The 14,309-nt window shown below is 36.9% G+C and overlaps 1 protein-coding gene and 1 pseudogene across 1 annotated transcript in view; one reads left to right on the top strand and one right to left on the bottom strand.

Annotated features, from left to right (window-relative positions):
* The window catches only part of TAOK1 (TAO kinase 1), a 149,000-nt gene extending 134,952 nt beyond the window's left edge, over positions 1–14,048 (top strand). The window contains exon 20 of the mRNA XM_030861930.2: positions 4,737–14,048. Within this exon, the coding sequence (XP_030717790.1) occupies positions 4,737–5,198 (462 nt within the window). The 3' untranslated portion in view covers positions 5,199–14,048. The remainder of the gene's footprint in view (positions 1–4,736) is intronic.
* Positions 2,431–2,699, bottom strand: LOC115856036 (dynein light chain Tctex-type 1 pseudogene; annotated as a pseudogene).
* Positions 14,049–14,309: the final 261 nt, after the last annotated feature.

Raw genomic sequence — 14,309 nt, forward strand, 5'->3', positions numbered from 1 at the left:
CATAAGGTCCTTTTATGACTTTTCTCATATTTCATTTACATTAAAATTTTCAGCAAAATGACAACATAACTATAAATGTTAAATTCCCTATGAATTTAAAAAAAAATTTATTTTTTATTGGCGCCTAGTTGATTCCCTGTGAATTTTATATGTGCATGAAAAGTGGCAGTATTTCCAAAATATAAATGTTTTCATTTTTTAGTTTTATCATTTCAATTAATTTTCTTTCAGTATTTCACTTAAGTATCAACAAACATGGTTGGTAGTTTTTAAGTGAGAATTGACGACTGGAACATCTTACAGGATCTTTCTTTGTGGAACTGAAAATATTCACACAAAAATATCACATTTGATTTCAAAGAAGATAGGTCGCGAGAGCCTCTCAGGTCTTAAGTATGGTAACTTTTATCTACCCAGTGAAACCACCTTTCTAATTTGCAGTAATAAATAACATGTTTTAAAAGAAATGGGGATTAGTGTAACCTATCACAAATCTTAGGTTTTATTTTTCTTTAATTGAAAAATGTTCTGAGTTTCTTGAATGGCAAAACTAATCAGCAAACGAAATTGAAGCAGTACTTACTGGATAAAAGGTTCATAAGCATTAATGTGTTTAATATTTTTATCATGAGTTTCCTTCAGATTATATGCAAGGAATTCAGATCAGTTACATGCTGAGTGCTTTCCCATCATTTATTAGATCCTTCAAATTAAAATAAGTGCTTTTAAGTAAATGGATTTAAAATTTTTTACATATAACATACTTTAAAAATTTGAAGTTCTCTGAATCCTTAGAGATAAATAAGTTTAATTCCAAAGAATTGGGTATTTTATCTATAGATATGAAAAGAGTGGGGAAATTATTTTATAAATACACAGTCATTTTTTAAAACCTGGCAAATATAGAGAAACAGAAATGTCCTTAATCCTTCCACTCAGAGATCACCACAGTTAACAATTTGATGTCTTTACCTCACAGGAAGCATTCATGTTTAATCTAAGTTCTCCTTCAATCTTCAAATGAATGGCCCTCTCTAAATCTTTGTAACACTAGTATTTAGAACTTTCGATAATTTTCAAACTCTTCTTACTGGAGTCCATCTGGCCGATCTGTAATTCTCCAAACACTTCTTATTTTTACCATTTGTCCATGTTTTCCCACATGTTCTCTCTGCTGAAAATATTTTCCCCTCTGCTTGTCTTCCTGGTAAACTTGTATTCTTCCTTCAGAATCCAGTCTCTACCACCTCCTCTAAGAAGACCTCTTTGCCCTAGTCTCCTTCTCCTGTAGAGTGAATCACTCCGTCCCTTAGTATTTCTGCTATACTTTATAAATCTATTATTACATCTTACCATATTCTATTGTAATTTTTATTTGCATGTGTTTCCCATGCTAAACTGTGTTTTTCTTAAGGGCACTTAAAAATGGCACATAGAAAGTAAACATTTATTGAGCTAGATTTCTACAGATAGCAATATGACTATTGGCTTAAGTTCTCAAATATCTTGAAACATGATTATTTAATGCTCCTTTACAAATTCTCTTTTTTCCTATCTTTTAAAAACTTTTTTTCATGGAAATTTTCAAACATATACAAAGGTAGGGAGACTTAGTACAATGAAATTCCAAGTACTCATCACCCAGCTTCAACATTTATCAGTATTTTGCTAATATTTTCTTATCTATTCCCCCCACTACATACACACACACATACACACACACACTCTTGGGGGAAAGAATGTCTGGGATATATATATATTTTTAATTAGAATAATGTATTATTCTAACAAAAGTACAAAGTATGGAAAATTAGTGTGTTTGAATCATTTCAGATTAGAGAAAGTTTCACACTTAGCAGATTTAGGCTTTTAGCACCTTTGAAAAGAAACATTCAAAGTTAAGACAAGTGTCAGGACAGGCTCCTGACTACCTTCAGTGATGATTCCTCTGACTTAGGATGTGCAGGTCACAGAACAGTGTGGTTATTTGGTTTTTTTCTCTGCATTTTGAGAGTGCCACAAAAACACACTTAAAGAGAGTGAGACAGGTGATCACTGACTAGATGGCTGGTGGTTAGAAGATGGTAGAGAAACGTTGGGACAAAAGGAGAAAATCACAGGCTGGACGAGGTGGTCAAATGGACAGCCTGGGGCTTCCCTGGTGGCGCAGTGGTTGAGAGTCCGCCTGCCATTGCAGGGGACACGGGTTCGTGCCCCGGTCCGGGAAGATCCCACATGCCGCGGAGTGGCTGGGTCCGTGAGCCATGGCCTCTGAGCCTGCGCGTCCGGAGCCTGTGCTCTGCAACGGGAGAGGCCACAACAGTGAGAGGCCCACGTACCGCAAAAAAAAAAAAAAAAAAAAAGGACAGCCCGAAGGCGCTGACAATGTAGTACATGGTCTTGTTCTCCCATCGCACAGTGCAGCTCCCATCAGTAGAGCTGTCCCAGAAGCAGGAACTTGCCATGTGTAATCCCGCTCTGTTCTTCTGCATGATTACACGGGTCACAATGTATTTAAATGGTTTCCCCAGCTTGGTGAGTTGGCTTAGGGTTTGCTCCACTATGTTTGTGGTCCACTGATTCACTTTGCTGTGCTGATAGGCATTGCCACCAATGGCTCTTTCTATGGCCTCTTTTACAATGTTGCTCACTTCATCAACAACAAAAGCAGTCTCCTTGGTAGCCTGGTAGTCTTCCATCTTTCCTTCAGTGCCTTGCCTCTGCCTTCTGTCTGGGATATTTTAAAGCAAATTCTAGCATAGCATCATTTCACTCCTAAATATAGATAAGGACTTTTTTACTTTAATATAATCATAAGTCCATCATAATATTTAACAAAATTGATAATAAAATTTAAATATTACCTCATACTCAGTCCATGCCTAAATTTCTCCTGTTATCTCAGAAATGTCTTAAGTTGGCTTATTTGGATTGGGGCCCAAACAAGGTCCAGACATTGCTTTGGTTAATTGTCTTTTAAGTTAATTAGTCTATAATAGGGCCCTCTCCCCTACACTTTTTTTTTCCCTCCATTTGGATTGGATCATTTGTTCTGTAGGAATTCTCAAAATCTGGATTTGGCTGATTGCGTCCTCATGGTGTCGTTTAATGTATTCTCATTTTTACTTCATACTTCCTATATAAACTGGTAATGAGATCCAGAGGCATGATTATATTTAGATTCAGTTTTTAATTTTTGCAAGGAATTTTCATGAGGGTTACTGTGTACTTCCTTTTGCATCACATCAAAAGATACATAATGTCTAGCTGTCCCCCTTTTAAGTGACATTAATATTGATCAGTGGGTTTAGGCAATTATCAATTTGACCAGTCATAAAAAAGTTCTCCATCAACTTTTTTTTTCATTCTCTTGACTTTATTATGAATTATTTTACATTTTAAAAAATATATGTATAGTCAACTACATTTATTTGTAATACCTTTCAGTTTTTCTGAACTGATGATGATGGCTACCCAACCACTAATTTCTAGGTATATAGAAACTAACTTTTTTTTTTTTTTTTTTTTTTTTTGCACGGTACGCGGGCCTCTCACTGTTGTGGCCTCTCCCCTTGCAGAGCACAGGCTCCGACCACGCAGGCTCAGCGGCCATGGCTCACGGGCCCAGCCGCTCCGCAGCATGTGGGATCTTCCCGGACCAGGGCACGAACCCGTGTCCCCTGCATCGGCAGGTGGACTCTCAACCACTGCGCCACCAGGGAAGCCCTAGAAACTAACTTTTTAATGAAAATTTTAGTTTTTGTTTGTTTGCTTTTCACTTAAGGCTTTGGTCTATCTGGAATGTGGTATAAGATGGGGTGCCATTTTTATTTCCTTCCAGATGGTTGGCCAATTGTGCCTGTGTCATTTGTTTAAGAATCCATCTTTTCCCCCATTGAATTAATTAATTAATTAATGCTTTTGTCCTGCTTTAAAAACCTACAAATTGAGATCTTTATTTCTGTTTCACTAATAGTCTGTCCCTACACCAATACCACATTTATTTTTTTTTAAATCTTATTTATTTAATTATTTATTTAGTTTTGGCTGCATTGGGTCTTTATTGCTGTGCGCAGGCTTTCTCTAGTTGCTGCGAGCGGGGGCTACTCTTTGTTTTGGTGCGTGGGCTTCTCATTACGGTGGCTTCTCTTGTTTCGGAGGACGGGTTCTAGGCGCGCGCGCTTCAGTAGTTGTGGCATGTGGGCTCAGTAGTTGTGGCTTTGGGACTCTATAGAGTGCAGGCTCAGCTGTTGTGCACGGGCTTAGTTGCTCCGTGGCATGTGGGATCTTCCCGGACCAAGGATCGAACCCATGTCCCCCGCATTGGCAGGCAGATTCTTAACCACTGCACCACCAGGAAAGTCCCCCACATTTATTTTATTAGAGTGAGATTTTGCTGTGTCTGATGAAGCTAGTTTCCCTTCACCCACTTTTTTTTTATTCAGTGTTTTACCTAATGATTTAGTAGCCATTGGTGATAATTGCCTTGATTTATTATTTCAGTAGAGGTTATTGCCTTTGCTTTTAAGAACTTGATTTTATACATTTTAGAAATATAAATTATGTATTATTTCTATAGTACATCTCTTTGATTTTTGAATGTACAGCCATAAAATAGCCAGAGGGAACTTTTTTATGATTCACTTCAAAGCTGAGTAATTATCACTTCCTTAGTTTGTAGATTTTAAAAAATAAATCAGCTTTCTTTTTGCTTCTCTCCTCCTAACCCCCATCAGATTGAAGAAGAAATGTTGGCTTTGCAGAATGAACGCACAGAACGAATACGAAGCCTGCTGGAACGTCAAGCCAGAGAAATTGAAGCCTTTGACTCTGAAAGCATGAGACTAGGTTTTAGTAACATGGTCCTTTCTAATCTCTCCCCTGAGGCATTCAGCCACAGCTACCCAGGAGCTTCTGGTTGGTCTCACAATCCTACTGGGGGTCCAGGACCTCACTGGGGTCATCCCATGGGTGGCCCACCACAGGCTTGGGGCCATCCAATGCAAGGTGGACCCCAGCCGTGGGGTCACCCCTCAGGGCCAATGCAAGGGGTACCTCGAGGTAGCAGTATGGGAGTCCGCAATAGCCCTCAGGCTCTAAGGCGGACAGCTTCTGGGGGACGGACGGAGCAGGGCATGAGCAGAAGCACGAGTGTCACTTCACAAATATCCAATGGGTCACACATGTCTTATACATAACTTAATAATTGAGAGTGGCAATTCCGCTGGAGCTGTCTGCCAAAAGAAACTGCCTACAGACATCGTCACAGCAGCCTCCTCACTTGGGTACTACAGTGTGGAAGCTGAGTGCATATGGTATATTTTATTCATTTTTGTAAAGCGTTCTGTTTTGTGTTTACTAATTGAGATGTCATAGTATTTGGCTGCCGGGTTTTGTTTTTTTGTTTTTGTTTTTTAACTTTCGGAGAAATTTTGAAAAGGGGAATAGATATGTATGTGTGTATACATATACATACACACACACACACACACACACACACACACATATCTCAAGCATGTGGTTACAAGAAATTGGCTAGTTAGGGGGTATTTTCTGAACACTGCAAAAATAGAATGCAGGAATGTGTCTTGAGTCATCACTTTGGGGCAATTATATCCTAAGAAGGTCGTGAAAAAATCTAAAGCCTTTCTCCATACCCCAAATTCTTATAAGCTACTCACAGCAGGCAGCATATGCTGAAACAAGTTATTATGGAAACACATCTGTGTCCCCTCACCAATGTATTTTCTTTATTAAATTGGTCTGACTTCTCAGCCTCATTTGGAGTGAAAAAGAATGTGGAAATCCATGAACACTAAAGGGTTCCATTGACTTTTTCAGAGAGTAGAAAACAATTTAGTTCTTTTTCTGAATGCTGCATAGATTTGTCAGTGATTTTTTTTTTTTTTTTTGGTCCATTCAATTGTGCCTTTTTTGTGGCATGGTGAGATGGGAGATGTAAGGGGAAGACCAGAAGGGTGAGAGAGACCCCTGAAAGTTCATATGGTGGGTATGTTCAGCAGCATAGTGAAGAGATGAAGCCTCTATATCCTGACATTTTGTTGCTTATACTGTGATATCTTATCCTAGCTAAGCTCTATAACTCCCAAGACCCCAAACAGTACTTTTACTTTGTACAGAAACAAAGAACATATAGCCAATACAAATCAAATGCCAGAGAGTTTTGAATGATGCCATATTTGCAAACTGCCATCTATTGGAATTCTCACCACACTACATAGACATAATTTGATTACCCCTTTTGGCTTATGGGATTTCCTGTTTACAAGTAGAATAGCCAATTATTTAAATGCTTAGTTGCCATAGTGAACCAGGAGTCACTGAGCCAATGACTTTACCAGCTGCTGACTAATCCTCATCACCACTGTAGATTTTGCTGCATGTGCAGGTCCTCTTTTTTTTTTTTCTTTTTTTTTTTAATTGCTGTTTTTGTTGCTGCAATACTTTACAAACTTCTAGTTCCTTGAGACTTAGTGACTATTTGGCATCATGTTAACATCACACAACAGGAAACACCACTTCCAGAAGTCTCTAGCCTCAGTGCTAAAGTACTACTGAAAAGGAACTAGCAAGTTTGGCAAATTTTAAAAAAAAAGTAAAGTAAGTTATAGTGGTCAGGGAATCTCTTGACAAACGCTAACTTTTTTTTTTCCCACAGAGGGGCGTGTTTTGTTTTGTTTTGTTTTGTTCTGTTTTGTTTTGCAATGAAGGATCAACCCAATGCTGAAAGTTAGATGTTACTTGGTATTCCACTGCTAGTGTGGAAATTGAGTTGAAGGTGGGTAGGAAGCTGTGAGTATGACTTGAAGGAAAAAAACTTTCTTTTCAGTGATAAATCAGAGTTTCTTACAAGTTGTCTTGACCCCTCCCTTGTCTTGAAGAACCCTTGCTGCTGACTCTGGATCCTGCTTTTTGTAATAGTCAGAGAACTCCAAGGTAGAATTTTCTGAGTCCCTCTCAATGATACTCTTCACCTAGACCAGGCTAATGACCAAACAGTAATCTATAATTGTTGAAATATTGGCTTTCTCAACAAAATTTAAGTCTTCCCCAGGTATGTCAGTCTAATCTCCATGAATCCTCCCCTTTAGGAGTTTCTGGCATTCATTTAAAGGTAACTAGAAGAAAAATTAATATTTTAATGTAAATCTTTTAAAAACCAAGAGCACAGTAAAATTCACACACAGTTTTAGGCAGTGTTTCAGGTAGCACTCCGGTACATTGTCCTCTTGGCCATGCTTGAGATCACCAGTTTTTAGGTGAACGTGACATGTACTTCTTGTCTATCTAATGAAAGGAGCTTTTAATTTTCTATCATTTTGCATTCACCTATTATACAGTATTTCAAACAAATTGAGATATTTACCTATTTGGAGGAAAATGATAGGAGAGAGCTTTAAAATTAATGTCCAAAAATATGAATTTGATACCTTTAAAAAAATTCTTATTAGGTCTGGCCCCTCTATACTACTGGAGGCATGGAATAGGAGTGCAGCTCAGTTTTACATACAAAACTCTTTAAAATAAAAAATACTACCAATAATACATGTTAAAGTCCACTTGTGGACTTAAATTAGTCAAATTGAGTTATTGAGTTCATGCAGATCATATGTACTTGTAAAATTGTGATTGAATACTGACTCCAAATGTCTATCCAGTAGGTCTTTGTATCTGATTTAATTGTGTGGCAACCAGTTTTACATGTAGGCCATGACTATACCTGGATTATTCCATTAAGTTCATTTTAATTAAAATATATATAGTTTGCAAAAATGGTTCAACTTAATTGATTTGTGTGTGTTTGCAAGATCTAACTTCTGAGGAATATCATACATGGTAGGAATTATCAAAGAGTAAAGCTTGTAGCAGGAAAATTTGAAAGGTTTTGAGAGATTCTGAAGAAAGAAGCAGGCACTTTCTGAATCAGTGTACAGACGTCAACATTTGATCAAATTACTACTACCTCTTCCCCATTGTTGGTGTTCACTTGATATATACGTGTTTAAGAAAATAAAAAGTATGGGATATTTGTCCAGCATATCAGAAAGTCGTAAATGCTATGTCTGGTATCCAGAGCTTGGCAGTAAAAGTTTCTTGTGTTCACTGTCTCTCCCTTTTTTAAGTTAGCATTAGAAAAATGCAAAACCTCATACCTTGAAATATATTGTTCCTAATGGGGTTCCCTTCCTTTTGCACATATTTTTCCCCTTATTAAAGTCAGCTCTAACCCCAAATTAAAGTATCAAAGTATTTTCATTATATAGATAAAGTTAGTTGGAAAATATGTTTTTATTAGTTTTATTCAGAGCTGCCATTCTTTTTAGTCATTTCTGTGCCTAGAGATGAGTAGTCCTGCATTTGAAGCCACACCCACAGATATGATATGCTTGGTACTCTAGGCCAAGGATTTATTGGTAAGTTGAACTTTTTAGCATAGTCATTATGATTTTCAGCTGCCTAGACATCAGGTAAACATCATTCAGTACACTAAAGAAACTGTCCTTGACCCTCTCCCACTCCCACCTATTTTTCCTCACCCCCTTTTCAAAAATTGAAAACGCTATGAGTGTCTTTTTCAGACCATAAGGCAGACTTTAGTAGCTTTCTACTTCTTTAACTAAATGGCATTTTAAACTTTTATAGAATACATTGTGTTGGACACTGGAATAATACTGTTTATTTTCACCTGTGAAAAATGACTTTATTGTACTTGAAACACCTCCTTTGCATTTCTCCATTTGTGCCATTCACTAGTGGAAATAAATTGTATTATACCATAATCTACTGGCTTTTAAAAACTGTGTTAAATATGCACATTTTTGGTATAGTTATTATCATTTGTATGTATATATTGTATATACATATGAGTGTCTATATGTGTGTATAGATTGATGAATATAATTCATACTGTACATTTCCATCAGGGCACTTAAGGTTCTGTTATTTTGTTTCATTATTTTAGTCCTCAGTTAAGGCAAGAATGCATGTGTTTCTTAACAATGAGTACTCTGGGTTGATATTTATGAGAAGGTGGTCATTAGATGCAATCTTTTCTATTTTAATCCCCTCTTAGCACTTGAGTGGGTGGAAAGAAAGTTAAGTAAAATGTGGAACCATAAGTTGCAATGCAGTAAAATAGTGCTGGGGAAGGAGCCAGTTAGTGTTTCTGTGAGTTTGTGTCATGATGCAATGAAAGATAGGTGATGCAGAGAGAAATGAACCATGGAAACTAAAAACACTGGTGGTGATTCCTCTGCAAAGATAAAAAGAACCAATAAGTCACATAATCTTCATGTGCACTCCATGCATATTTCTTAGTAGTGGTGCCATTGATCCTCTTACCCTTTTTACTCCATTGATAATAATTATTATAAATTTTGCTAAGGACCAAAACATCCAAGAAAGGAATTACTGCTAAAGCATCTAAGGTTCTCCTAAACTATAAAATCAACAGGAAATGGCCACTGGGAGAGAAGGATTTGGTATTGGCAAGGGGCTTTCTCCTTTTAGCTGCCTCCTCTTGCTTGCTAATAGTAAGTTCTTCATGCACCTTCCACCCCTTCGGAGGCACTACTTTTCAAGCACAGATTTGGCCCAACACTGCAACCCTTTCCTAAGTAGTTTATATGGCCCTGCATTTTGTTCCATGCTCACAATGTGAAGTGTCTAGTGTATGTTCCAGTCAGAAAATAATATATTTAAGGTGTATAAGTGTGAATCTCCTATAATGATGGAAGAGGAGGCTCTTATTTCTTAGAAAACTGCTTTCTCTAAGGAACAAATCTAAAACTTGGGCTGTCATCTTGGAGCTGCTTACCAAAATACAGATCCTTATTAAAGAGAAACAAATTCTCTGTTTTCCCTCATCTATCATGATAGTGCCCCCCAACCAGGTTGTAGCATTGCCTATTAAAAGGCACTCACTTACTCTTAGTTGTTAAGAACTGGAAATTTTCCATCCTCAGATTCCTTAAAGGATGAAGAGTGTGCTGTACACTTAGCAGACTTGCCTCTTGTATGCAAGGACTACTGATTGAAGTCTATTTTGCTGTGTGTCTGGTTATGTTGTCTGCACTTTTATTAAATCACTACAGTAAGTCTACATTGGAAGTGACTTAATTTGTAAAGAAGTTTTATTAAACACTGTCTAGAAAAAGAAAGTGAAGCTGAGAACTCTTCCTTTATTGTGCATTTATATTTTCTACTGAATTCTGGTAGCCCCCTTTAAAGTCACATTAACTAATTCTTCCCTTGTTTATATTCAGATTTCCAAAATTTCACTCATGCAAGGGAAGAGAATCTATTTGGCCTAATGGTAGTCTTCAGATCATAAGAAATATGTAAATTAGCATGCACCTTATCTGCCTGTTGTGGGTTTCTTAAACTTGCACTTCCCTCTCACGCACCCCAAAATAGATATCCTTTAAAGAAAATAAAGGCAGAGAATTAAAACTGGGGAGCCATTTGCTATGTCACCATCACTGTTAACTGTTACCCAGCAATCAGAACTTTCTGAAGTTTCAGAGCTTGTGTGTGTGTATGTGTCTGTGTGTGTGTGTTTATGTTTGATTGTGTTGGGTTTGTTTTGTTTTTAAATGTACAAGAGAGTCTTTAAATAGAGAAAAAGGTTAATCCTCTCTGAAACAGGATGCCCATTGGATATACTAACCTGGACATCTGTAGGTAGTTTACCATGAAAAAGTAGAGAGAAGATGAGACTTGTGAATGAATGAAAAGGGTATCTTGATACCCCAGAATTCCCCCTAAATTACGGGTAATTCAACCTGCACAGTTTCCTTTTCACTCATAGTTTTTAGCAATTGTGAGTGAAGAAATCATGTAATTATCTGTAAATATTTAGCTAACAAATTGACCTAGTTTCTGTATTTTTTTGTTTTTGTACTAAAGTTTATAAGTCTGTGCCAGCTAGAGAGGAGTTGCTGTCATTGCCAGTTGTGGTCCTAGCATCTAACCCTGAAACCATCCTAGGTAACATTTTTAGAATTAATGCTTCAGTGTTGTTAAACAGGGAGAAATTAAGCTCAACCATTGGTCAGGTTTAAAATCTTTTGAAGCAAAGTCATTTTATTTAATACAATGATTACATGTCCTCAATCATGAATGAGGTAGGGAACCTCCCTCCCCCAGTGGCCATGTTTACAGAAGTGTGTTTTGTCTATAAAGTGCAAGGGTTTTAATGTTTATGTAAATTATTCAGGTGATAACATTATGGCTTGGAATTGTTTATTGGGCTCTCGCTGAATTTTCAAATGAAATGAACTATGCTTATTACTGGCACATTGATCCCATTTCTGGAGCATTTTCCTATTTCCAGAATTACATGTATTCCTTTGTCAATCCTTTGACAATTTCTTTGTCATTAAAGCTGGTAAACATAGATGAGGGAATTGCATTTTTTTAAATCCATGAACCTTCATTTGTGTGCCTTCATTACTCATGTTTCTTTGGCAACTCTGAGGTCAGTGAAGTTTAGAAATGAGATACCAGTGTTAATGAAAAGTGTGTACTCTTCGCTTTTGCATGGCTTGGCTTAGCATCAAGGGTATATTTGGGCCACTTGAAAGCATGAAGACCAGTTGTATGGGAACAGGTTTCTCTCAGTGGCACAGTTTGCTTTTTCTGAGCCCTCAAATACATTGCCTCAGCATGAACATTATTGTTTCTATAAATTACACATGGTCATGGAATGAATTATGTGATTTGAAAGGATGGAACTGCTTAATGTTTGCAGATTCCAGCTGGCCATGTGACTATTGGGCACATATCAAACAAACCTGGGGGGAAATATTGGAACCCTTCTAACCCTTTTTTGGTCATAGACAAGTATATTTAGTTTATTAAGATGTTGGCTGCCCCTGGTATGTTGCCAGAAAGCTCTTTTTTGGTGCCTATTCCAAATGTGCTTTCTTGCATTTCATAGTATCAAAGAAACCACCACCCCTTCTTCCCAGCAGCATTTTATGTCAGACCTTTTATTCCACATTAAATGGGAGTTGTGCCTACTTAGAGTGCCCCTCCAATTAATTACATACACGTGTCCTAAAATAATCCAAGCAGGAGACACAGGTAGGAAAATTTTTTTTAGGAAGTCCACTCGAGGCCAGTAATCTATCTGACAAGGTATTTTACCACGTTATCTTGCCACTTGATAAATGAGCCTATTAGGAATTGCAGGTGGTTTCATAGGGCAAAATCCAAGTAGAGAGGGATATGTGGGATTTCTATTAAGAGATAATTTTGTTATTGTTTTACCTCTCCTTTTATGATCCTTCTCTGCTAGGTTAGAGTGGGTTAATTCTCCAAATTTATTTTGTTTTTTATTTTTTAGGGAAATTTTTACAAAAGTGATGGTCTGATGTAAATAACATTTTGAAGTATAGTGCACATAAGTTCCCGAGACTATTTCAACCTGATAATTTGTAAGTGCTTTAGAGTTTTTTTATTAACACTTGTGTTGCTAAATCCTATTTATGTAGGTCTGCTAAAAATTTTAACCCATTTAAAACTTAAACATTTAAATAATGGATGAGTTACTCTGAGCAATTTAGCTTTCAAAACCCCCTTGTTTTAGTACATGAAAAAGATAGCCTAATGCGCATTAATGAGGTTGGAGAGACTATGAGAAATATGTATAGTGTATATTTTAAAACAGCTTTGCTTGTATCGTGAAGATTTAAAAACAAACTTGAGATTTTTAACGTAACTATTAACACAGTTTTAACATAAGTTATCCCACTGGGTTTAAGAGCATCTTGAATGTATAATCCTTTTTGTAACCCAGGTTGGTTTCTGCTTTTACCAGTCATCCAAACATATTATTTATGATTTTAGTTTTATATACTCATTTACTTTTGTTTTCCTCAACCAGCATGATTTTTTTGCACATGTATTGTAGAAATTTTTAAAAAGAAAAATCAGTACATCATTTTCTCTGGATTTTCTTCACTTCTCTTCCTTTCTACTAACCCATTACCTTAAAGGCCATATCGCTCCATTTGCATTATTTGTGCAAATGCCAGGGTTGGTTTTTATTTTTATTTTTATTTTTGCTATTTACCTAAAAAAAGAAAAATGCTTCAGTCAATTGCTTTTTTATTTAAAAAAAGAAAAAAGAAAAGAAAAAAAGCTGTAACCTTATCATTTCTGAGTAGACCATTGAGAGATGAATGCACACCTGTAATAGCCCAGGACCAGCTTTGGTGGCTAAAGGGAATATTTTAACTAAGCAAGAGGTTCTTTTCTAAAAGTGGTATATATTATTCACAATCTCTTTCAGTTATTCCCACAAGTCAGGGGTCCAGATAAAATGAGGGTTATCAGCTAACTGATATGTTATCATTGAGGTTCATCAATGAATTTGTACATTTCTAGTTCCCTTTGGTGAAGGGAAGAAAAATGATGATTTTGCAAGACCTAGATTTTGGCTTGGTTTCTTGCCTCCTTTTTTGGCAGCCTTCATCTTCTCATCTCCTAAAGCCCTTGAGCCTGTAGGGTTTTCATGGTGGACAAAGGACCTGTGGTCTTTTAAAACTAGGACTGATTTTTTTGGCAAGAGATTCTCATGTTGAAAGTGATGTTCTGCCACTTTACCGGAGACTAATTTTAAATATACACAGTCCTCTTAATTTTCGGACCAAACGGACACCCACAGGGGAGGCTTATCAAGGGTTGCAATGGGGAAGAAGCCTCTCCCTCACTGTCAGCACCAGCTGGTAAAGGTGACTGTACAGATGTGCATTTTCCTTTTGGTAGAAATGGTCCGCAGCACTAATTGGTAAGGCTTATTGTACAGTATATTGTCAGTATTCTTCTGGTTCAACATACCTTATAGTTCATATATAACCTGTATTAATTGTATAGATTGTGCATTTAAAGCTGTTACCAAGTTGTCAGAACATAAGAGCGAAAACAAGGTCATATGTAATATTTTGTTTGTAAGTATCCTTTGTATCATAGCAAAGGAAATGTTTAAAAAAAATCAACTGTAATAAAGTAATTTTAGTACACAGAGTGTCTGCTCAGTTTTTTTAAGTAATTGTAGTCCCATAAAGATAAAGTATATTTCAGTTCAGTGACTATTTACTAGGTAATTACTGAATCTCAGGCACTGTGCTGTACATTGGGGGGTTACAAAAATGAGTAAGATATGGGTAAGAATGAGCTCCCTAGTGTAGACTAAAACCCTCTAGACTAATTGCCTCGAATTCTGTGTGCCCAGACAGTGAAGTAGCCTACTGTGCTGTGGATGTGAGATGATTCTACTTTAG

The sequence above is a fragment of the Globicephala melas genome, chromosome 20, assembly GCF_963455315.2.
Source record: "Globicephala melas chromosome 20, mGloMel1.2, whole genome shotgun sequence".
Classification (NCBI taxonomy): domain Eukaryota; kingdom Metazoa; phylum Chordata; class Mammalia; order Artiodactyla; family Delphinidae; genus Globicephala; species Globicephala melas.